Raw genomic sequence first — 22,426 nt, forward strand, 5'->3', positions numbered from 1 at the left:
AGTAGCCGGGGCGCCGCCATGTTCATGCACCCCATGGCTGTGGGGCACATGATGAGACCCTAAATCCACGACACCCCATGTTTATGGGGCCTTTGTGACCACGATGACCAGGCTGGGGGTGCCCTCGCTGTCCCCCAGCAGGCCCACGGGGAGGAAAAAAACCGAAAGGAAAAGATTTAAAAAATAATATAAATAAATCCAGCGCAGAAAGCGTCGAGTTGGACGACTACACATCCCATCGGCATCCGCGGCGGCGCACGCGCAGCGCGGGTGGGCGGGGCCGCGGCGCGCGGCGCGCGTTGCCGCGCGGTGATTGGCGGGCGCAGCTGTCCATCAGGGTTCCGCCCCGCCCCCGCCGCGGCGGTGCCTGCCCGGGCTCGGCGGGCGCGCGCACCGGGACCCCGCACCGGCACCGGGGACCCCGCACCGGCACCGCGCCCCCTGCCGGCCCCGCCCCGCGCCGCGCCCCGGCCCCGCCACCGCCGCCCCGGGACCGGCCCCGGGACCGCCGGCCGCGCCCGCCCCGCCCGGTACCGCGCCACCGCCGCCGCCGCCGCCGGCCCAACCATGATGAAGTTTCGGTTCCGGCGGCAGGGTGCCGACCCGCACCGCGACCGCCTCCGCCACGACCTCTTCGCCTTCAGCAAGGTGCGTCCGGGGCGAGCGGGGGGCGCGGAGGTGGATCCCGGGGGGCGGCGACCACCGGGAGGCACCGGGGGTGCCGGGCAGGGTGCGGTGTGCGGGCAACCCCCCGGTGGCGCGGGGCTCTGGTACCCCGGCGGGATGCTGCCCGCGGGGAAGCGAGCAGCGTGCGGGGCACCGCCCCCTAGAACCGGCTGAACCCCCGGGGGAGCCGCGCACCGGGACCTCCCCGCTCCCGGGAGAAAGGGACACGCAGAAAGGGCCGGGCTGCCTGGCCGGCGGACCCCGGGACAGGCTGCTGGGCCGTCCCGGGAGGATACAACCCGGGAGTGGCTACCGGGAGCCCCGGGTGCGGGATGCGCCCCAGGGTGCGGACCGGGGGGGCTGCGCTCTTCCCCGTGCGGTGCAGGGGGGCACCCCGGGAGGGGATGCGACACCCTTACCAGCGCGACATCCCTGTCCCCAGCCCCTCTTGGGAGGGGTTCCCTGGAGCGCCCCGTTTCCAGACTCCCCCTGTCCCATGGATTCCCCCAGGCCTCTCTCACGGGCGTTTTGGGGTGACCCGTGGTCCCGCACCCCTTCTGGCCTTGGAGCACCCCTGGCTGCATCCCCCATGTGGGTCTCAGCCCCTCACCCCTGTCTCCTCCGGGGTGGGACACTGGGGGGCTGGACCCCCTGTGTCAGCAGGAAGGGCTGTGGCGATGACGCCTTGGGCTTGGGGTTCCCCTGCACCTCAAAGTTGTGTTTCTGGGGGACCTCGGGGGATATCAGAGGCTCCCTCCTCCCTCCCGATTTTTCCCATTTGCCCCCCGCATTCGGGGTGGAAGAGCCCCCCAAGCTCATCAAACAACTGGAGGGACCCCACAAGCCTTGGGGTGCCAGACCCTTCCCTCGGGACATCGGGCTGTGCCAGCGGGTGCCCACCTGGGGCTCGGTGCACCTTGTCCCGGGAGCCCCGTGGCATTGGGACCACCCTCCTGCCCTGGCCGCGGGGGCAGGAGACCACCGGCAGTGGCCCCTGCATGAGCCCAAACCGTGTCCATCAGTTCATCCTTCGGCAGCATCCTGGCACTGCTGTGGGATACTTGCCCAACTCATGGTGGGGACAATGCCGTGCACCGGAGGGACCCCCGGGCTGTCCCACAGCGAGACCGGGCTGGGAGGTGTCGGAATGTGCAGTGGTGAGGGGTCAGAGCCAGCTCCCACTGCTCAGCACAGCCCTGGTCCTCCAGCTTGCCGCCGTGGGTGAGGGTCTGGCCGGGGTGCGAGGCTTAGCCCAGCCAGAGCCCCCTGTTTTTGGGGAGCACAGTCCCACGGCCGGATCCTGCCCGAATGGGTGCCCAGGGTGGGTCTGTGCCCGTGGGACGTCCTGGGGGGAGACTGAGGAGAGCCCTGCTCCGGCCGTCCCAGCTCTGGGGCCGCCGGCTGCCCACCTGCCTCCCATTAACGGTTGTTTTTCCTCCCGAGCTCCGGATCTGCCTGGGCTTTGCTGTAATTTGGCCGGGAGCGCGCCTTGGCCGGCCGGCACAGCCTGCCGGATGCGGCCCCGCTGCGGGCGGGAGCCGGGGCTGCGGGTGGGGGGCTGAGCCGGGCCCCCCTTTGGGACTGGGGGTGCTGGGGAGCTGGGACAGCTTTTTCTGGGCAGCCTTTGCCGGTGTCATCGTGTTGGTTCCTGGCCTGAAGCATCACTGTGGTGTCCCTGTGCTGCTGCTGTCCCAGCTCCTTCCTCCAGCGCAGCGTGCATCCCAGGGGGATTCGGCATGACCCTGCTTAGGGGCTGCCACAGGAATCGGCATCCACCCATGAGCATCCACTTCCTCGTCACTTGGACGTGTTGGGACCCACTCGGATGGGCCGGGACGCCTTGGATGTGTTGGGGATGTTTCCACGCTCCTGAAGGTGTCCCTTGGGAGGGGAGCAGGAGCTGGGGTGACAGTGGCTGCCGCCGGCGGGTGCGGAAAGCCGCCCCGCTGCGCCTCTCGGATGCCCCAGACAAAGGGAACAGGTCAGGATCCGGCCAGTCTGGCTCCGGCGGCCTCCGTATCGTCTGATCGCGCCGTCGCTGCTCAGCCGAGCTGCCCTCGGGAGCCCTGCGGTCCCCTCGCCGCGGGCCGGGGCGGTGGGTGCCCCCCGCGTCCCCCCGCTGCCAGGGCAGCCCCTCCCCAGCCGGCGAGCCCAGGCACGCCGGACGGCCGGGACTTCCTTGGGAAGGTGCCCGCGGGCGACACGCGGCTCCGGCGGGGACGTCCCTGGCGCTGGCGGGTCCCGCTCGCCTGGTTCTGCCGCCCGGCATCGGGGACGCCCGGTGATGTCGCAGTGGGGGTCCCGCTCACCTCTCCTGGGGTGTCCTCACCTCGAGGGTTTAGAGCAGGGGGGGTCCCATCCCCAAAGTGCTGGCGGGTGGTGGGGCAGCTTGTTCAAGGTCAGACCTACCCCGGCCCGTGGTGTGGCTGTTGGGTTGGGTTTTGGGGTGCTGGGTGGCAACTGGGTGAAGAGTGATGTCCCCCCTCCCCCAGGCTCCCCTTGGTGGCAGTGGGGGACAGGGCAGCATCTTTGTCATCCCGCATGGCAGGGGTGATGCTCGGGCTGGTACGGGATCGGAGCTGTGGGGCTGACGGGGGCTGTGGAAGGTTTGGGAGGGTCAGAGGTGGGGGGTCCGGCTCTGACCTGCCTGTCCCCATGGCAGACGGTGGAGCACGGCTTCCCCAGCCAGCCCAGCGCCCTGGCCTACGACCCCGTCCTGCGCGTGATGGCCATTGGCACCAAGGCGGGAGCCGTCAAGCTGTATCCTTTTCCTCCCACATGAGGAGGAGGTAAGGACCTCCCGGACCCTCCTGCACTTCTCTGGCTGTCCCCATCCCGGAGAATGCTTGGAGACGTGGCTATGCTGCTTCTGGCCCATCCGGCAGCCCCCACTCGGCTGACGTCCATCCCTCCGTCCAGCTGTGCTGCAGCTGGGCCGGCCGGCGAGGGGGCGGCTGCAGAAAACCCCCACCTCGCCCAAAACGCCGGGGGGACAAAGGGGTTCGGCTGTCCTGGGGGGCATCCCAAGCGGGGGTCCTTCCTGGTGTTACCCCGCTTATCCCGGGGGTGCTCCTGTCCATCTGGCCTCGTCCCCGCAGCCCTCGGGGGGGCAGCGGGGGCTCTGGCCGGCCCAGCGCCGGGGTGCGGGGCTGCGGTGGGCGCGGAGCCCGGTCCCGGGTGGGGGGCCGAAGCGGGGGACGCCGGCGCGGGGCCGGCCGGGCTTTGTTGCCGGCAGCGTGCAGGGAGACTTCAGAGGGCTGCTGGCGGGCGGCCAGGGCTGGATGCGGCCCATGCTCGGGGGGCCCCGCGCCGCAGGAATGCGGGGTGGGGGCGCGGGGGCGGCTGCGCCCGCAGCGGGGTCGGGGTGTGGGGGCCGCCGCGCTCCCCCTCCCCCAGGCCGGCGGCTCGCTGCCTCCCGAGCACAAAGATGGCGTGTTTTGTTCTGCCGGGGCCGCCCGGGTGCCAGCCCGGCCGCGACGTCGCCGGCCGCCCCACTCGCCCGCCTGGCCCGCGGTGCTGGTCCCAGCTGAGCCCCCCCCGGCACCGCGGGGATGCCGTTGCGGGGGGCCGCGGTGCCCTGAGCATCCTCTGCGGGGATGGTTTTTGGGGTGGTACCCAGCGTGGTACCCCTTTCCTGCACGGCCCCGCTCCGGCTGCCGCCACAAAGATGCTTCTGGAGGTTGGCGGTGCCGTGGAAGCCGGGGCCGGGCGAGGCAGCAGCCGGAGCTGGCCTGACTGGCGTTACTGGTTAGTGGGGGCACCCCTGGGTGCTCCCTGGCCAGGCTGGGCGGATCCGGTTGCAGACAGCCCGGCATCGAGGGGCTGCCAGTGCCTGGGGGTATCTCCTCGGGCAGCTGCGGGTCTCTGGGCTTGGACCCCCGTCCCACATGCTGATGACACTGGTGTGCTCAAGCCACTTACCCTGAGGGCTCTCAGCTCGTGGCACTATTTTGGGTGGGGAAAGACCCCAGAATGAGCAAGGATGGGTGGCATCCCCCGTCCACCGAGAGCTGAGAGCCCTCTGTGTGCTCCCTGCTTCATTCCCATGCCCTGTTGTCTGCTCTCCCCAAAACTCCATGGCTCATGCCTGGCTCTGCTGGCTCGGCTGTGCCAGACAGCTCCTGCCAGTCCGGCCAGCAGAGCCACCCGGCTAGTTCCCTGTGCCGAGGGCGCCGGAAGGTGGCCAGGGGCAAGGACCCCCAGCACACGGCATGCCCAGATGTAGCTGCACAGTGCTCTGGTGACACCGGGCTGGGAGGAGCAGCTGGCTGGCTCTGGGGGTGCCGGGGATGCCAGGCCAGGGGGCTCCATGCGGTGCTGGAGCCGCTGCGCGGGTCCTGCCGCAGTTCCTGCTGAGCTGCGTCGCCGAAGGAGCCGGGACCAGTCGGGTGAGTGAGGCTGTGCCGGCGCATGCCGAACCCCACCCCGCTGCCGGTGCGTGCCGGGGCTCCCGGCACCTTTTGCACACCCACCCCAGCTGTGTGTGCTCGCCGCAGCCTGACCTGGGACATCCCGGTAGGAGGTGACTGGTGGATTCCAGCCTGACCTGCAGTGTCCCAGCTGGAGGTGCTTGGTAGATCCCCGGCTGACTCAGGGTGTCCTGGTTGGAGTTGGTGGATCCCAGCTGGGGATGGTGGTGACAAGGCCAACTCTGGCATGGGCTGCAGCCAGAGATGCTCTGCCCTGGCTCTCCTGGGTACAGGGGGCTAAACTGGTGTTTGCAGGCAGAACTGTGACCTGGGGGAATCTGGGGGGTCCTGAGATTCCTGAGACTTGCTGGGGAAGGGGGGGGTGCTCTACCCTCGTTGTTTCTTTGACGGCCCCCCTCAGATATGGCGCACCAGGCGTGGAGCTGACGGGCCTGCACAAGGAGACGGCCACTGTCACCCAGCTGCACTTCCTTCCTGGCCAGGTACGTGGGTGTCCTGGGGCGGCCCAGCAGCAGCCCCCCAGCACCTCACACACCCCGCTGTCATCCCACTGCCCCCAGGGCTGGCTCCTTTCACTGCTGGATGACAACACGCTGCACCTGTGGGAGGTGTGCCAGAAGGAGGGCTGCTCCCACCTGGAAGAGACCCGAAGCTTTGGCCTCCCAGGACGCCCAGGGTCCGGCAGTGCTAAGTACTTGCCTGAGGGGATCCGAGCTGCTCCCCCGCGGGGCTGCGGCCAGAGCAATGCCGCTGCCAACTGGGAACGGCGCGTGGGAGCAGCCGGCCTGCTTGGGTGGGATGGTGGCCAAGGTCCTCTCTGTGGTGGTGTTTTCCCCACTGGGATGCTCCCCTAATCCCAACTTGGATGCTGGGTGCAAGGAACAGCTCTGGACTTTTTATGGTGCTGGCAGGGCCCGGGGTGATTACTGGCTCTAATTGCTGTCAGCACTGAGGCTGTCTGTGTCCTCATGGGCTCAGGGGTATTGGGATGTAGGGATGGAGCAGAGGAGGTCTGGGATCTCTTTGACACTCCCCCAGACCCAACACAGTGCTGACGCAGCCCCTGCTCCTGCCACAGCTGCTCCCCTGGCATCACACGGGTGACAGTGGTCCTGCCGATGGCCGCTGGTGCCATGGTCTGCCTGGGCACTGAGGGCGGTGCCGTGTACTTTGTCACCCTGCCCACCCTGACGCTGCTGGAGGAAAAAACCCTCTTCCCAGATGAGATCCTGCAGAGGTGAGAGCCCTGCAGACCCCATGCCCTATGCCCACCACCCCCAGCCCTGCTCTGACCCCCTGTGTGTGTCCCCCTGCAGTGCCCCCGATGACTACCGCTGCGGGAAGGCGCTGGGGCCCGTGGAATCCATCCAGGAGCACCCATGTGACGGCAGCCGGCTCCTCATCGGGTACAGCCGGGGGCTGGTGGTCCTCTGGGAGCAGAGCACTCGTGTTGTCCAGCACCTCTTCCTGGGGAACCAGGTACCGGGGCTGGCGGGAGGCTGGCGGGGCCGCGGCCCCACGTGTGTGTCCCCGTCTGGGTGCTGAGCCCCCTGTGTGCCCCCGCAGCAGCTGGAGAGCCTGGCCTGGGAGCAGAGTGGGAAGAGCATCGTCAGCTCCCACAGCGATGGCGGGTACATGGTGTGGGCAGTGAGTGGCACTGGCCAGAGGACCCAGCAGCCCGTCATGTCCACCATCCCCTACGGTACAGAGCGGGGGTCTGGGGGCCTCTGGGGTTGGGAGCTGATCTCCCCCATCCCAGTGCTACAACCGCAGCGTCTTCGTTTCAGGTCCATTCCCTTGCAAAGCCATCAGCAAAATCCTCTGGCGAACCTGCGAGTCAGGGTAGGTGGGTGGGCTGGACATGGGCACGGGGGGCGCTTGGGGGTCCAGGGTCTGATGGAAGCTGCTTCATGCCACACAGGAACCCCTTCATCATCTTCAGTGGGGGGATGCCACGGGCCAGCTACGGTGACAGGCACTGTGTCAGCGTGCTGCAGGGCCAGACCCTGGCCACGCTCGACTTCACCTCCCGCGTCATCGACTTCTTCACCGTGCAGAGCGCAGAGGTGCCCGAGGGAGGTACGTCCCACCGGGGCCATCCTGGGGAGTGGGTGGTGGTGTGGGGGTCTCCAAGTGCAGCAACCATCTTCCCCCTCCCCAGGCTTTGAGAACCCCCGAGCCCTTGTGGTGCTGGTGGAGGAGGAGCTGGTGGCCATCGACCTCCAGACGCCGGGCTGGCCCACCATCCCTGCCCCGTACCTGGCGCCGCTCCACTCCTCTGCCATCACCTGCTCCTGCCATGTCTCCAACGTGCCTCTCAAGCTCTGGGAGAGGATCGTCAGTGTGGGCGAGCAGCAGAGCCCCCGGCAATCCTCTGCGGTCAGTGATGGGGATGGTGGGGAGGGGTCCTGCTGAGCCCCTTCCAGCATAGCCCAGTGGGCTCCATCCCTCCCTCCATCCCCTCTCCATCCCTCCTTCCAGGCCTGGCCCATTGATGGGGGAAAGAACCTGGCCCAGGAGCCCACACAGAGGGGGCTTCTCCTCACCGGGTGAGTGGGCTGGCAGGAGCGAGGGGGCCTGGGAAACCCAAAATGCGGGGGGGGGACACATCCACACCTGTTCCTGCGATGAGGGAATGGGATGGGGTGGTGGTGGCATCCACTCCTTCTTTTCGGGTGGGCTGCCCCTTCTCGTTCTGGCTGGGCATGAGTGTGTCACCCGCTGCGCTGTCCCCCGTTGTCCCCCCCTCTGGCACAGTGGCTGCCAGCACACAGGCAGCTCTTGTTAGCCGGGCAGATGCTGGGGCCCTGCACTGACAGGACCCCCCCCCCCGCCCCCCCGCTCAGGCATGAGGACGGCACGGTGCGGTTCTGGGACGCCTCGGGGGTCTCCCTGAAGCCCCTCTACAAGCTGGGCACCGCCAACATCTTCCAGACAGACTGTGAGCACAATGACAGCCTCAACCAGGCAGGCGACGAGGAGTGGCCACCGTTCCGCAAGGTGAGGTCCGCTGGGCAGGGGGACACTGGGGTGGACCTCCTGGCTCTGCCAGCACCCAAGGGGGCAAACCCAGAGCCGGGCACGGGGGACGCACCTGCCGGAGCCATCCCGGCTGCGCCCCGGGAACGTGTCCCCCGGCTCAGGGCACAGCTGCTGTGTGACGCACTGTGGGGACACAAGGGACGCTTGTTCCGTGGGCCCCGTCCCGTGGGTCTGCCCCAGCATGGGGGAAAGAGCCAGGGGGTGCATGGGGACAGACTTTTCCTGGGCGTGATGCCCAGAGTGGTTCGTGTGCCACAGCTGGTGGAGGGATGTGGGGGTGCAGGAGGGGCTGCCCCACAGCTGTGTGAGGGGTCTGGGCTGTCCCTTCAGCTGTCCCCTCCCGCAGGTGGGCTGCTTTGATCCCTACAGCGATGACCCGCGCCTGGGTGTGCAGAAGATCGCGCTCTGCAAGTACACGGCCAAGATGGTGGTGGCTGGCACGGCGGGGCAGGTAGGGTGGCAAGGACAGAGCAGGGGCTGCTAAGCACCTCTTGGCTCCCCCATTGGGGACCCATGGCATGAGGGGGCTACAGACCCTGCAGACCCCCATGGTTGTCCTTGAAGGGCTTCTACTGGTGGGTTTAGCCCCTGGTGTGCAGCAGGCCGGCTGTGTGGGGGGTTAAGTGTGTCCCCCCATCTGTGTTTGTCCCTGCAGGTGCTGGTGATGGAGCTGAGTGATGAGAAGTCCGAGCACGCGGTCAGTGTGGCCACCGTGGATCTGCTGCAGGACCGCGAGGGCTTCACCTGGAAGGGCCATGACCGGCTGGCCCCTCGGAACGGGCCCCTCCACTTCCCCCCCGGCTTCCAGCCCAGCGTGCTGGTGCAGTGCGTGCCCCCCGCCGCCGTCACCGCCGTCACCCTCCACTCCGAGTGGAACCTCGTGGCCTTCGGCACCAGCCACGGCTTTGGACTCTTCGACTACTACCGGCGCAACCCCGTGCTGGCCAGGTATGGGGGGACCTCAGTGCGGGGACCCCCTGGAGTGATGTGGCGGGTGCTGAGCAGCATCGGTGCTTGCAGGTGTACACTGCACCCCAACGACTCGCTGGCCATGGAGGGGCCCCTGTCCCGCGTGAAGTCCCTCAAGAAGTCCCTGCGTCAGTCCTTCCGCCGCATCCGCAAGAGCCGCGTGTCGGGCAAGAAGAGGCTCAACGCCAGCAGCCCTTCCAGCAAGGTGGGCAGGGAGTGGGGGCCACCATGGCAGCTCCCCGTCCCCACCTGGCAGGGACTGACCCCGTGTCCCCTCCCCAGGTGCAGGAGGCCAATGCGCAGCTGGCGGAGCAGGCGGGCCCCCCCGAGGTGGAGATGACGCCGGTGCAGCGGCGGATCGAGCCTCGCTCAGCCGATGATTCGCTTTCGGGGGTCGTGCGGTGCCTCTATTTCGCTGACACCTTTCTCCGTGACGGTGAGACCCCCTCCCTCCCTGGGAAAAGTCCCCGAGCTGGGTCTGGCTGGTGCCACACTCTGGGGAGGGGGCTCTGACACTGCTCTGCCCCCACAGCCGCCCACCACGGCCCCACAATGTGGGCAGGGACCAACTCTGGGTCGGTGTTCGCTTACGCCCTGGAGGTGCCGTCACAGGAGAAGTTCTCAGAGCGGGCGGTGGAGGCGGTGCTGGGGAAGGAGATCCAGCTGATGCACCGGGCACCCGTGGTGGCCATTGCGGTGCTGGATGGGCGAGGGAACCCCCTGCCTGAACCCTACGAGGTGTCCCGGGACCTCGCCAAGGCCCCTGACATGCAGGGCAGCCACTCCATGCTCATCTCCTCTGAGGAACAGTTCAAGGTGAGTGCAGGGGTGAGCGTCCACTGTGGAAGAGATGGGACACAAAACATCCCATGTCCTCTTTGGATGTCCTCATCATGCGGGGACAGGGCTGGAGGTGACCAGTCACATTGGGGGGCACTCCTATGCCTGTTGTAGGGTGGTGAATCCAAGGGGAAGGTGCCCCCCTAAACCCAGCAGGTTCCTGTTCTCCCCTGACCCCAGCTCCTCTTGCCCCCCCCAGGTGTTCACGCTGCCCAAAGTGAGTGCCAAGACCAAGTTCAAGCTGACAGCACACGAGGGCTGCCGGGTGCGGAAGGTGGCCTTGGTGAGCCTGGCCAGCGCTGGCTCCGAGGAGCGCCTGGAAAACTGCCTGGCCTGTCTCACCAACCTGGGGGACATCCACATCTTCACCGTGCCCAGCCTGCGGCCCCAGGTCCACTACAGCTGCATCCGTAAGGAGGACATCAGTGGCATTGCCTCCTGTGTCTTCACCAAGCATGGCCAAGGTGAGGGCACCAGGTGACATCCTGTGTCGCTGCGATGTTGACCCCACCTGCAGCCCTGTGGGGGATCCTTGAGGCTCGTTGTTGTCCCCCCGTAGGTTTCTACCTAATTTCACCATCCGAGTTCGAACGCTTCTCGCTGAGTGCCAGGAATGTGACAGAGCCACTGTGCCGGCTGGAGGTTGCCCGGCTCCAGGACACCTCCTGCCTCAGGTGGGCTGTCTTGGGGGCATCGGGGGGCTGTGCTCTGGTAGAACCCCTGCACACCCACCCCATGACACCGATTCTGGCCATAACTTCTCCCTGTTTCCTTCCAGCAACAGCTCAACGGTGACGCCGAAGCTGCCGCAGGCGAACGGCACCCACGTCCCGCGCAGCTCCGAGGGCCAGCACTCCCCCTCGGACAGTGACCGTGAGTGACCACCCTGTCCCTGCACACACAGCGTGTCCCGTAGCCCTGCTCCAGGCCTGGCCCTGTGTCCTGGCTGCTCCCAATCCCTCCTGTCCCATGACTCCCCAGGGTCCCCTGAGGAGCACCCAGGTGCCTTCTCGCCTGGCCCCATCGACTCCCCTAACAGCAGCATGGAGAACCCGCTGGACACCACTGGGGACATCACCGTGGAGGAAGTGAAGGATTTCCTGGCGTGAGTGGGGTGGGAATGGGGTAACTGGTGCTGAGGGGCCGTGGCAGTGCCTCTCACCCTGCTCTGCCCCAGGTCCTCAGAGGAAGCGGAGCGGAACCTGAGGAACACCAGCGAGGACGAGGCCCGGCCCACGGGGATCCTCATCAAGTGAGGTCTGTGAGGGGCTGGTGGTCCCTGGGGTGGGAGTGGGATTTGGAGCTGGGACCCCAGCGCAATGCCCTGGCTTCCTGATCCATCATGGGAGGATGGAGTTGTGGCCCCCGGGGCTTGTAGAGGAGGGGGAGCAGGGGGAATGCCTGTCCTGAGCCCCTCCAGGTCTCCTTCTGAGGAGCTGCATCACCCACAGGCATCGCCAGCCTCCCTGACCCATCTCAGTGCTCGGATTCCCGGGATGCGCGACTCGACTGGACCCCCGCGCCCCCTCCCCATGTAACGTAGACTCGCCTCCTCTCTAACATCCGCGCCGGCCGCTGCCGCGCCCCGGCTCCGGCACTCCCCACACACCTCCCTGCCCGGCCACCGGCCCCGGAGCCCCGGACCCCCGAGCCGGGGCCGTGGGACACAAACTCTTCCCGGGGAAGATAAGTTCCTTTTTTATACACGGTCGAGTGTCACTGTCCCCTGCTCCAGAGCCCCCTTCCTGGGGGATGCTGCTGCTTTCCTGGCTCCACGGGGAGGGCTGGGGCTTGTGGACCCCCCTCGTCCCCCGGTTTTGGTCCCTTGGGGCAGTGCGGGGCCAGAAGCCTCCAGGCACGGCCCCCCCATGCCCTGGTCTGTGTTTACATGCCCGGCTCCCTGCAGTTTACAGCCCCGTTCCCTGCCTGCCAGGAGGCTCTGGCTGCTGCACAGGGACTGTCCCCAGGGGCACCCAGCGGGGATCCCCTGGCTCCCAGGTGGGCAGCAGAGGCCTCGAGCAGCCCGTGGAGGGGCACAGTGGGGGGTCACAGGTGGCCTTTTTCTCTTAGTGGCTTCTCCAAGGGCTATTCTCCAGATTGGGCTCTGTGCCTGCTGCTCCTTTCTGACACTAATTCCTGCCACGGGGTGGGTTTGGGATGGGATCACGCTGTGGAATTACACACCGGCTCCTGGTCCTGGTCTGTGTTGGTGCTGCGGGGGGGCAGATGGGGCTGCCCCAGCCCCCTCCTGCCCCAGGCTGGGCTGCCCCACCCTGGGGGTCTCACTGTGCCAAATCCCCTCTGGGCTCCTAGCCTGGCCTTGTCCTCCTGGGGGACTGTGGTGATGCCGGCTCTGTCCCCTGGCCCATGGTGGCTGTTCCCACGGGACTCAGCTGGCCCCTGCCCCTCTCCTTTTGGGGACCCGGGGCCGCTGTGGCCCCCCCGGGCTCTCCTGCGGTACGTGTGTGGCTGGGGGGGGTCGGGCTCTGTTGCTGCCGGCCGAGGCCGGGGCTGTAGCGTCCCTGGTAGAACCCCCCCCACCTCATCCTTTTTTTTTGGTAAGATGAATTTAGCATTGTTTAGTTATTAAAAATACTGGTTTTTAATATTGAAAATAAAGCATTTAATATCAACTGCCCCGGCTGCAGGTGTTTGCTGAGCCATGGAGCCAGGTCAGTGCTGGGGTTCCCCTGAGCTGCAGAGGGGCACAATCAGCGTGGGGGGTGACCCCATTTTGGAGTGAGTCAGAGCCTGGGACAGGGTCGAGGTGAGGAGTGCAGCCTTTATTGGTATGATCCAGATGGGCTGATCCCTGCTGGGGGTCCATCCCCCAGGACAGCAGGGACCAGCTGTAAGGCCCAGGGCTGAGAGCCCCTCACTCCCCCCAGTTCTCCTTAGCAAAGCATCCTCCCACCCAAACTGGGAATCACTCCTGTCCCCCAGTGGCAGGGGGAGCTCGGCACTGGTTAAGGGCAGCGGCATCCCCAAGCAGGGCGTGGCAGGGGCTGACATCACCCCGTGTGCCCCCCAGGAAGGGAAGGGGCTGAGCTGAGCCCCGTGCTGGGAGAAGGGGGGACAGAGGGGCAGCCCCAGGGATCCCCACTGGCCCCGGCTCGGGGGGAGGCGGCTCCAGGCCGAGCCTGGCTGGGTGCAGGCGTTGGTGGCAGCGCGGGGTGCTGGGGTCCGGCCGTGCCGGGGGGGCTGTGGCCGGAGCACCGGGTGCCCCCGGCCCTTAGGTCGGTGGCTTGCGGAACACACTCCAGGCGTGGAAGCAGCGCGTGAAGGGCCAGGGCTCGTTGCCTTTCCGCACCAGCCGAAGCTTGCGGGGATGCGTGGGGTCCTTGGAGCGCATGTGCTGGATGTAGACCTGGGGCAGAGCACAGCCGTGGGGGTCCTGGCCCCTTCCCACCTCCAGAGCTGGTATTCCCCAGCCCAGAGCTCTGCACCACCCAGATCAGGGCCCCAAGAGGACATGGAAGTGCCCAAATCCTCCCCCATGCTGTTCCAGGATGGAGGGAAGCCTTACCTGGCACGCCTTGAGGCTCAGCTTGATCTCCACCTGGCTGGTCTGGGTGCCCACCCACATGTAGACCTGCAGAAAGGATCAGGAGCCGGGCTCAGCCCACAGAGCCACTGGGAGATCTGGACCCAGGACAGCCTCATGCCCAGCTCACCTCCCGCCCGTTGTCCAGCAGCATGATGTCATCATCAGCCAGGTCATCCTGGCAGAAATCTGAGCACTTTTCTGACACGGAGAAATAACCTTTCTCATTGGAGCATCTGTGGGGAGATGGACAGGGACAGCATCAGGCATGAGTTTGTTAGGACTCTGCTCGTGCAGAGGGAAGGGATGTGATGGTGCAGCTGTTTTGGCTGGTGGATTCCCAAGGGGGATGGGCTCTGTAGGAGGAAGGGAACCAGCACAGACTGGAGCCTCCCTCTCCGGGCCAGTGCCCACCTGAAGAGCCGTGAGTGCTTCATATAGTCTGCATCTTCATCGTAGGGCTTCTGGCCCCCAATGCCCACCCAGAAGAAGTTTTCAGGCTCTTCTCCCTCGTTGATGACCTGCAAGGGCAGGAACAGGGCTGAGCGTGGCCTGGGTGGTCACTGTCACCCAGGTGAGGTGGCACTGAGGCCCACTCACCTGTTTGCTGTAGGAGTCATCAAACATGTGGTTCATGATGTCCTCAGCCAGCTTGGCCTCGTCAGGGTCGGCCGCCCTGCCCACCCAGGTGTAGACGATGCCCTGGTTGTCCGTGCTCTCAAAGGGCACCTGGGGGAGTGCAGAGTCAGGGCTGCCCAGGGGGGCAGGCAGGCACCCAGGCAGCCCTGAGGATGCTCAGCCACGAGCAGTACCTTGAGGATGAAGCAGAACTCGGAGTTGAGCAGAGCAGCGTCCGTGTTGATCTGGATGCACCTGGAGACCCGGAGGCACAAATCAGTGGGAGACCCGGCAGCTGTGCCCACCAGCAGGTATCCCACTTGGATCTGGCACCTGTGGGTGCTGGCTGGCCCAGAGCAGCCCTGGGGCACTGACCTGGTGCACAGAGCCCCGCCGTTGGTGCGGATGTGGTACAGGCTGGGCTGGGGAGCGCTGACCCGGTCCTTCCGCTTGCCCCGGTGGATCACAAACCTCCTCTTGAAGTGCGAGAGGAACTTGGGGTTCTCCTGCTGCTGGGTCATGCGTACCACCTGGGCACGGGTGGGTGTCAGCAGGGCAATGGGGACCTCCCAAACACAGCCCCAAGTCCAGCTGCACCCCCTGCCAGCCCCCATCTCTGCTGCTGTCCCCTGCCTCAGCCTGAGGGGCAGAGAAGGGATGGGGAAGAAGAGAGGCAAAGCTGGGGCACCCCTGTGTCACCCCCAAACTGTGTCACCTCCAGTTTGCCACGGAAGTGACTCTCAAACTTCTTCTGGAGGCTGAAGGTGAAGGTGAGCCAGCCCATGTTGGAGGCCTCCCGGCCCTGCCAGAAGTAGACGATGCACTGGGAGTCTTCCTCAGGCTGCTTCTCCTCCTCTTCTTCCTCACCCTCCTCCTCCCCTTTGCCTTCACCCTTCTTCTTTTTCTCCTCATCCTCCTCATACTCTACTGGCACCCAGTACCTGAGGGCAGGAATAGGGAGTGCTGTGAGGCATGGGACAGTCGGGAGGACTGGGCAGGGAGGTTGGGGACAAAATGGTCCACCAGCCCCTGAGAGGGGACAAGCCGGGTGTCACCTGCACAGGAAGACGTAGCAGTCGTGGGTGTGGAAGTGGCCAAACTCCTCCTCAGGCAGGCGGGTGAATTTCTTGCCCTCCAGTACAAAGCCCTCCATGCCATCCAGGTCCTCGTTCCACTCCTCCATCAGCTGCTCCGCCTGTGGCCCCATGTGCTCTGTCAGCCCCCCAGCCCTTCCATCATCAGGACCCAGCCCCATGCCATGGGGGATTCATGGGGGTCCCCAGCCCTACCTCGCTGAGGGGCATGGGGGGCTGGCGGGGCAGGAAGAGTGCCGTGAGGTCAGCCTTCATCTGGTCCTTCTTCTCGGCGTCCTTGCGGACCTTGCCGGCCAGGCCGCCGTCCTGCAGCACTGTCTCAGCGTTCCGGGTGTAATCCACGCGCAGGACATCGTCCCAGTTCTTGAACTTGGACTTGAATACCTACATTACAGAATCATTAAGGCTGGAAAAGATCTCCAAGATCATCGAGTCCAACCTGTGACCGATTCCCACCTTGCCAACCAGACCAGAGCACCGAGTGCCACGTCCAGTCACTCCTTGAACACCTCCAGGTGTTTGAGGTGTAAATTGGGGAGCAGGTAACACACCCTGGGTGACAGCCCCCTCTCGGGCACCCAGCAGCCATCTGAGGGGTCCGTGCCCTACCTGGCACTCGGTGCCCTCCAGGTTCCTGGTCACCATGGCGTGCTTGGGCCGGTGCAGCATTGTGCACAGCTCCTGGCTCAGCTTCAGCGCCGCCGCCCGCACCAGCCGCGATGACTTCCTCCCGATCCAGATGAAGACGTCGGACCAGCAGTCCAGGATGTACACGCTCTTGGTGTCCAGCAGGCTCTGCAGCTGAGGGCACCGCAGGGAAGAGGGGGTCAGGCACTTGCAGGCATTCCCAGCTGGAAAACACCCTGCCTGCTCCCGACAGAGCAGAGCATCCCCCAGCTGGGCGCTGCTGGCCAAACCTCCCTCTCCCAGGGCACAGCTGGAGGCAGAAGGGACACGAAACCAGTCTCACTGGTCAGACTGGGAGAACCTCCCCGCCCCATCCTACCAGGCGCATCTCTGGCATCAGATCAGCCTTCAGCCTCTTCTTGTGCTCCACAGAGAGCTTGTAGTTGATCTGGGGCAGCTCCAGGTAGCCCAGACCGAGGCCGACCTGCAGAGGGGATGGGGACAGATGTTATTGGGGGCTGCAGGACCCCAGCAGTGCTGGTGGCCCTGTGGATGCAGCTCCCCACCTTGTACAGCTTGGGCTTGTGGGGCTGGAAGTCATCGGGGACACAGGGTCGGATCTCCTCGGGCTGCCCCCCCAGCACCTCCCAGAATTCGGGGGTCTCCTGGCCCTGGGTGAGCAGCGTAATCTCGGCCTTGCCCTTCCGCTCATTCTTGTTGATCTTCTCAGCAAAGAGCCTGCAGTGGGAGCAGGTGAGATGGCAGGTGTGGGCTCCCCACACCCCAGCACCCCCACCAGCCCTACCTGGCCTTGGTAGTGCTGCTCAGTGTGGCCTGGCTCCCACGCCACACCAGGAGGTCGAGGCCATGGTCCAGGAGGAAAACAAACCTGGTGGAGAGAGGTGAGAGGAGTCAGGAGAGAGTGTGGTGTGCCGAGCATTCTCCCCATCCTGGAGGTCTCTGCAGGGCACCAATGGGGGTTTGAACCCATATCCTTGTAGGAAGGTGCAGGAATAGCCCATTTGCACCACAGAACTGCAGCTATATTATCTCAGGTGGACCCTGCTGAACCTTCTGCAGGGACTCTGTATCCCCTGGCCACTCACCGGGGGTCCAGGGATGTCCCTTTCAGTGCCACCGGCTCCAGCTTGACGTTCTTCTTCCCATAGACACGGTACAGCCTGGGGAAGGGACAGCCATGGTAGGACATGGGGCACTGCCTGCCCCATACATCCCCCCCCAGCCCCTGTCCCCAGCTGTACCTGGTGACATACTGCGTGTCCTCGACAGTGAAGAAACCACTGGCCGTGCCACCCTCGATGTAGGAGATATCATTGTCGAAGACCTGGGGGTGGGAAGGGGTTGACGGTGGGACAGGAGGGGCTGGGGGCTACAGGGGAGCTGGGGGTTGGCCTCACCTGGAGGAACTCTTCACTTTCATCCCCCATCTCCTCCCGGATGCTGCGGCACTCGGCCCCCAGGTAGTTGCGGAGGTTGACGGCGTGGATGGCAGAACAGGCTTTCTTGTCCAGTGTGGCCTCCTGCCCAATCCAGTAGTAGATCTCCCAGTTGAGGGAACCGTTCTCATCCAGGAAGGTCTGGGAAGGACAGGGTGTGAGATGGGATGGCTGCAGCTCCGGGCAGGGGATGTGGGGGACCCTTGGTCCTCCCCAAGTACCTTGAGCACAATGTAGCAGTCGGCCTCATAGAACTTCCCGTGGAAAGCCTCGTCCACCAGTGTGGGCACAAAGTTCTCAATCTGCCAGACACAGAGGCCAGGCAGCTGCCCCACATCCTCGCTGAAGAACTCTGAGTAGTCCAGCTGTGGCTTCTCCAGGCCCTGGTCCCAGCGTCGTGTCTTCAGGTCTGGCGCCTTCGCCTCCCCACTCTCCTGGGGGACGGGCACAGGTCAAGTTAGGGACAACCAGAACCCTGCTGGTACCCAGGGTAGGCCACGGACACTGTGATGCCCTCAGGGCCCCTCTCCCACCCCAGACCCTACCTCTATCTTCTTATTCTTCTCCTGGGCCACGTCTGACATCCCCTTCAGCACCTGCTTGGCCTGGTCATCCTGGGCAGAGTCCTTGCGCCGCCGGAGCCGCATCTTGCGGGCCAGCGGGTCCTTGGTGCTGCTCCCTGGGCACATGGGGAAAGGGTGAGAGGCAGCCACGACACTTGTGGGGCACTCTAAGGAGGACTGCTCATTTCCCAGCCTCTCCAGGGCTGTGCCAAGGCAGGGGCTGTGCCCCCCATCCCTACGCACGTACCTGCAGCAGCGGCTGCGACGGTGGCGGGGGAGGCTCCGGCCAGGCGGAGCTGGTTCTGCAGGGAGAAGTCGATGTTGTACCACTCCGAGGACCGATCCGCTGGCTTTGGGGGCATCACCAGGTTGGGGTTCTCACGCACATCCAGGACCTGCCAAGGAAGGTGCAGAGACCTCAGTGAAGCACCCGCTCACAGGGACATCGAGGATGTGGCATGGGATGGAGATCTCTGGAGCACTCCAAGCTTCAGTGAGATGGATGTGGAGGGAACCCCAAATCCACGGCCTGCCTGGGCTGAACCATGTGCCAGACTGCAGGTATGGTCCCTGAGCTCCCCTGCCCTCACCTCATCCACCCCATCCTACAGCCCTGGGATCCCAGGGAGGTGCTGGGGCTGTGAAGGACAAGCACCAGGGCAGAGAGGTGCTGGGTGCTCACCTCCACATCCGTCAGGAAGTGGATGGCTTCTGGCAGCGTCACCAGGCGGTTCTTGTTCAGCACCAACTTCCTCAGCTTGGAGCACCTGTGGGACAGTGATGCTGGTGACAGGCCAGCCCAGGGTGACCTGTGACCACACAACCTCTGTGTTCCCTCCTGGGGACAGAGCGGATCCGGTTGTGTGTTCCTTACCTGCACAAACTCTCGGGGATGAGCTCCAGGTTGTTGTTGGCCGCCATGAACTCCTCAAGGTTGGTGAGCTTGCCGATGCCCGAGGGGATCCCGTCAAAGTCCAGCTTGTTGGAGTTTAGGTACATCTTCTTCAGCTTGGTCAGCTTACAGATGGCTGACTGGGGAAGGGGGAGATGGCGAGGTGAGGGAAAACCATGGAAACACAAGCAGGGAGGCCATGTAGGGGCAGGGACATACAGGTAAGGAGGTGAGCTGGTTGCGGGACAGGTTGAGGGTCTCCAGCTGGGTCCACTGGTCAATGCAGAGGGACAGCTCTGTGATCTGGTTGCTGCTGAGGTTGAGGCGCCGCAGGCTGCCCAGGGTGTAAAGACACTCGGGGACACGGCTGAGGTCATTGCAGGAGAGGTCCACATCTGGGGGAAGAGACAAGGGGGTGACCCCACCAGCCAGACCCACACCAGGGCTGGGGGAGCCCCTGGAGGGTTCTGTGGGGCTGGATGCCCCAGTCCTACCTGCCAGGTTCACCAGGCCCTCGAGGCTGGTGGGGAGGTTGCTCTGCGTGCGCTGGGTGTTCCGCAGGTGGAGGGTCTGCAAGGCTGTCATTGCCGGCAGCTGCCTGCGGACCACGGAGAGCCAGAGGGCAGAGAGAGCGTCAGGATGGAGCAGGCACCGCCCCAGCCCTGCCTGACTGGGATCCAGCCTGGGAAGCGGGGCTGTACCGGAGCTGCGCGTGCAGGAGGGGGTTGTTGTTGAGGATGAGGGTCTGCAGGTGGACCAGGCGCCTCATCTGTGGGGGGAGACTCTCCAGCTTGTTGTCACTCAGGTCCAGGTAGAGCAAGTCCGTCAGGTTGATGAAGAGCTGGTTGGGGATGGTGTCGATGCTGCAGGGATATGGGGAAATTATGGGTTGCCTGGGACCTGCACCAGCCCCAGGTCTCCCTTGAGGAGGGGCAGAGAGCAGGACCCAGCAACAGAGGTGGCCATGGCAAGGAGGGGGAGATGGTCACCCTGGTCTGGACCCACCTGTTGTGGCCAAGGTTGAGGACCAGCATGTTCTTGGCATTCTCCAGCTCCCGGGGACACTCTGTGAGCTGGTTGTAGCTCAGGTCCTGGGAAAATGGGAGCACAAAGCAGCTGTCACCCTCTGCCCCAGGCCCAGCCACTACCACCCAAACCTGAGGACTGAGGGCTGTCTCCAGGGGCACAGCAGGAGCTGGACCAGCACACAGGGAACACAGCCATGGCATCAGCCTTTAAAGGAGGCACTGCCAGAGGGTCATCCTGCCAACAGCCACCTTCCCTGGAGCTCAGGCATGGGCTTGGGACTGGTGTTCCCAAGGAGCACAAGGAGCCACCAAGGTGCAGGAATGGGATCCAGGAGTCTGAGCTGGCTCCTGCATCAGCTGAGGAGACTCTGCACTCACCAGCACTGAGAGGTCATCCAGCTGGAAGATGTCATCAGGGACTCCCGAGTTCTTCAGGCTGTTTGCACGAGCCACGATTGCCTGGAAAGGCGAGAGAGGCAGGAATGCAGCTGCCTGCTGAGCTCCCAGGGCAGCCAGGTATGATCCTTGTGTGCCCTCAAAACCCAGAGGTGCCTGGGGACCCCTGAGACACGAGGGGGACACTCACCCGGAGGCAGGGCAAGCCGGAGAGCTCTCCGTGGAGCGTGGTGAGGCTGTTGTGACTCACAGAGAGGTGCTCCTGCAGGGAAAATACAGACAAGCCCTCAGTGAGCAGAGAGAAGAGCTGGGACTGTGCAGGGCAGTGGTTGGGCCCCCACATTGATGTGGAGGCTCCTCCATCCCAGGAGAGCTGGGGACCTGCGAAGCCCTGTCACACCCAGGGCTGCTGGGACACTCCCAGGCTCCAACTTGTTGGTTGGCCCAGTGTGCCTGCGCTGCCTCCACATCCCTCATTTCCTGGGCTAGCCCTGGCTGGACACCTCAGCCCTGCTGTAGGGTTTGGGGTGCTCTGGGATGCTACCAAGCTGGCCTGTGGCAGTCCCACACAGTCCCTGTGCAAACAGATCCCAGTTCTCGAGAACGCCTCTCACTGGGTGATCTGGAAATGGGCAGACGTGGACACTGCTGGGGTAGGAGGAATTTCCCCGGGGGAATGTTTTCCTCTGAGCATCACCAGCCACGGCTGTTGCCTACTCAGGAAAACAAGGAACTGGCAGGCTGTGGGTGTGATGTGAGGATTTGAGTCTTGCTGTGGCTCCCAAGAACCTAGCAGGGCTGGCGGGAGTCTGGCTCTGAGTGGCACAGAGTGATTCCCTGCACCTGGCACAGGGACAGGGACTTCTAGCAGCATTTAAAGCACTGACTTTGTCTGACACTGACAGGATGAGGTCCTTGACATGCTGTGGACACCACCAAAGCCAAGCTGAGCCACAACTCCACCAAGGGCCTGGTTGAGCTGCCCAAAACCAAAGCCAGGCAGCTGCCAGCTCCTGCTCTTTATATACTTTAGCAAAGGAGAAGGGAAAAAAGCCCCAAAAACCTTGATCCTCTCCATTTTAAGCATCACCCTTCCCTCCTGTTACAGGGCAGAGGATCTAAGAGTGGTTTTTAATCTGGTTTTCTAGGAAAAAAAAGGTGAAACCAAGTGGAAGTCCATCTCAACCCCATTCCCGACAGCTCCTGCATCTGATTTCAACCACACATTGTAGCTCAGTGCTATTATTAGACACCAGAGCATCCGTCACTGAGCCACGAGGCTGGCAGGGAGCAGGCTCCCGTCAGATCTCACAGCCCCAGTGGGACAGGGGAGCCCCATTGCATCCCAAAACATGGGGCTCACCAGCTTCTGGAGGGCAGCGAGCTCCTCGGGCAGGTAGCACAGCCCCGTGCGGTTCAGCTTCAGCCAGCGCAGGCTCGTCATCGCCTTCACATGCTCCGGGAAGTATCCGCCCTGGAGAGGAGGAGGAGGGTGAGGAAACCACCTGTCCCATGGGATGAGGATCTGGGGACTTCAGGCTGACTGATGCTCTGTGGTCATGGGAGGTTTGGGATCGAGCAGTCCTATGGGACTGGGAACTGTGGGGTCATGATGACCCAGTCCTATAGGACTGGGAGCTGTGGGGATTGGGATCAATCAGTCCCATAAGATTGGGAACTAGGGGGCTGAGATCACCCAGTCCTAAGGAACTGGGAGCTGGGGGGCGGGGATCGATCATTCCTAGGGGATTAGGAGCTGGGGGCCATGGAGACCCAGTCCTACGGCCCTGGGAGCTGGGATCGCCCAGTCCTATGAGAGTGGGAGCTGGAGGCTCGGGGATCATCTATCCCTCTGGGACCCCGCGGGCTGGGGGCCGGGTTGCCCAGCCATAGCGGCTTGGTGGGGGTCACGGATCGCCCGGCCCCGCAGTGCCCACGGGGTCGGGACCGGGGCTGCCCCAGGTCACCCACCCCGGGCGGGGCCGGGGCCGGGATTCCCCCGCCCCGGGGGCCGAGCCAGGCCTGACAACCCCGCGGGGCCCGGGCCCGCTGCGGCCCTGGGGGTCGGGCTGTCCCCCGCTCCCGCTCCCCCGCACCTTGAAGTCGTTGCCGCTGAGATCGACGCCGCGGACGAAGGGCAGGACGCCGGTGGCCGCCATGGCGGAAGGGCGGGGGGACCCTGCGGCGGCACCGCGCCCCGCCAGGCCCCGCCCCCGGCCGTGACGCACGCGGGGCGGGGCCGCGCGCTACTTCCGCGCGC

At 64.9% G+C, this 22,426-nt stretch overlaps 2 protein-coding genes across 4 annotated transcripts; one reads left to right on the top strand and one right to left on the bottom strand.

Moving 5' to 3' along the window:
* Positions 1 to 521: 521 nt before the first annotated feature.
* Positions 522 to 12,413, top strand: LLGL1 (LLGL scribble cell polarity complex component 1). Of its 3 annotated transcripts, none has more exons than XM_082292374.1 (23): positions 522 to 648; positions 3,329 to 3,426; positions 5,497 to 5,578; positions 5,657 to 5,787; positions 6,175 to 6,333; positions 6,413 to 6,575; positions 6,663 to 6,798; positions 6,884 to 6,938; positions 7,018 to 7,175; positions 7,258 to 7,475; positions 7,578 to 7,645; positions 7,943 to 8,096; positions 8,485 to 8,589; positions 8,794 to 9,086; positions 9,159 to 9,312; positions 9,390 to 9,543; positions 9,640 to 9,923; positions 10,147 to 10,411; positions 10,507 to 10,621; positions 10,732 to 10,820; positions 10,929 to 11,052; positions 11,125 to 11,204; positions 11,399 to 12,413. In XM_082292374.1, exons 1-22 carry the CDS (start codon positions 568 to 570, stop codon positions 11,201 to 11,203), a joined length of 3,165 nt encoding a protein of 1,054 aa, XP_082148500.1. In that variant the 5' UTR covers positions 522 to 567; the 3' UTR covers position 11,204; positions 11,399 to 12,413. The 3 variants fall into 3 exon arrangements, with proteins under 3 accessions (XP_082148500.1, XP_082148502.1, XP_082148501.1); XM_082292376.1 differs by having other exon boundaries at positions 542 to 648; positions 10,726 to 10,820; XM_082292375.1 differs by having other exon boundaries at positions 553 to 648; positions 5,657 to 5,772; positions 10,726 to 10,820.
* A 296-nt stretch (positions 12,414 to 12,709) lies between these two features.
* Positions 12,710 to 22,395, bottom strand: FLII (FLII actin remodeling protein). The gene is made up of 30 exons (XM_082291854.1): positions 22,263 to 22,395; positions 21,530 to 21,640; positions 20,357 to 20,428; positions 20,149 to 20,229; positions 19,748 to 19,833; positions 19,444 to 19,605; positions 19,237 to 19,340; positions 18,962 to 19,137; positions 18,725 to 18,882; positions 18,533 to 18,617; positions 18,098 to 18,245; positions 17,833 to 17,966; positions 17,509 to 17,721; positions 17,249 to 17,428; positions 17,093 to 17,175; positions 16,937 to 17,011; positions 16,636 to 16,719; positions 16,397 to 16,568; positions 16,210 to 16,314; positions 15,813 to 16,004; positions 15,399 to 15,587; positions 15,165 to 15,304; positions 14,825 to 15,050; positions 14,485 to 14,639; positions 14,304 to 14,364; positions 14,092 to 14,220; positions 13,906 to 14,012; positions 13,622 to 13,727; positions 13,474 to 13,539; positions 12,710 to 13,314 (listed from the first exon to the last, which is right to left on the bottom strand). The coding sequence occupies exons 1-30, from the start codon at positions 22,323 to 22,325 to the stop codon at positions 13,180 to 13,182; spliced, it is 3,798 nt and encodes a 1,265-aa protein (XP_082147980.1). The 5' UTR covers positions 22,326 to 22,395; the 3' UTR covers positions 12,710 to 13,179.
* Between the last annotated feature and the right edge of the window lie 31 nt (positions 22,396 to 22,426).

Source organism: Coloeus monedula (genome assembly GCF_965178545.1).
Source record: "Coloeus monedula genome assembly, chromosome: 16".
In the NCBI taxonomy this organism is placed as follows: Eukaryota; Metazoa; Chordata; class Aves; order Passeriformes; family Corvidae; genus Coloeus; species Coloeus monedula.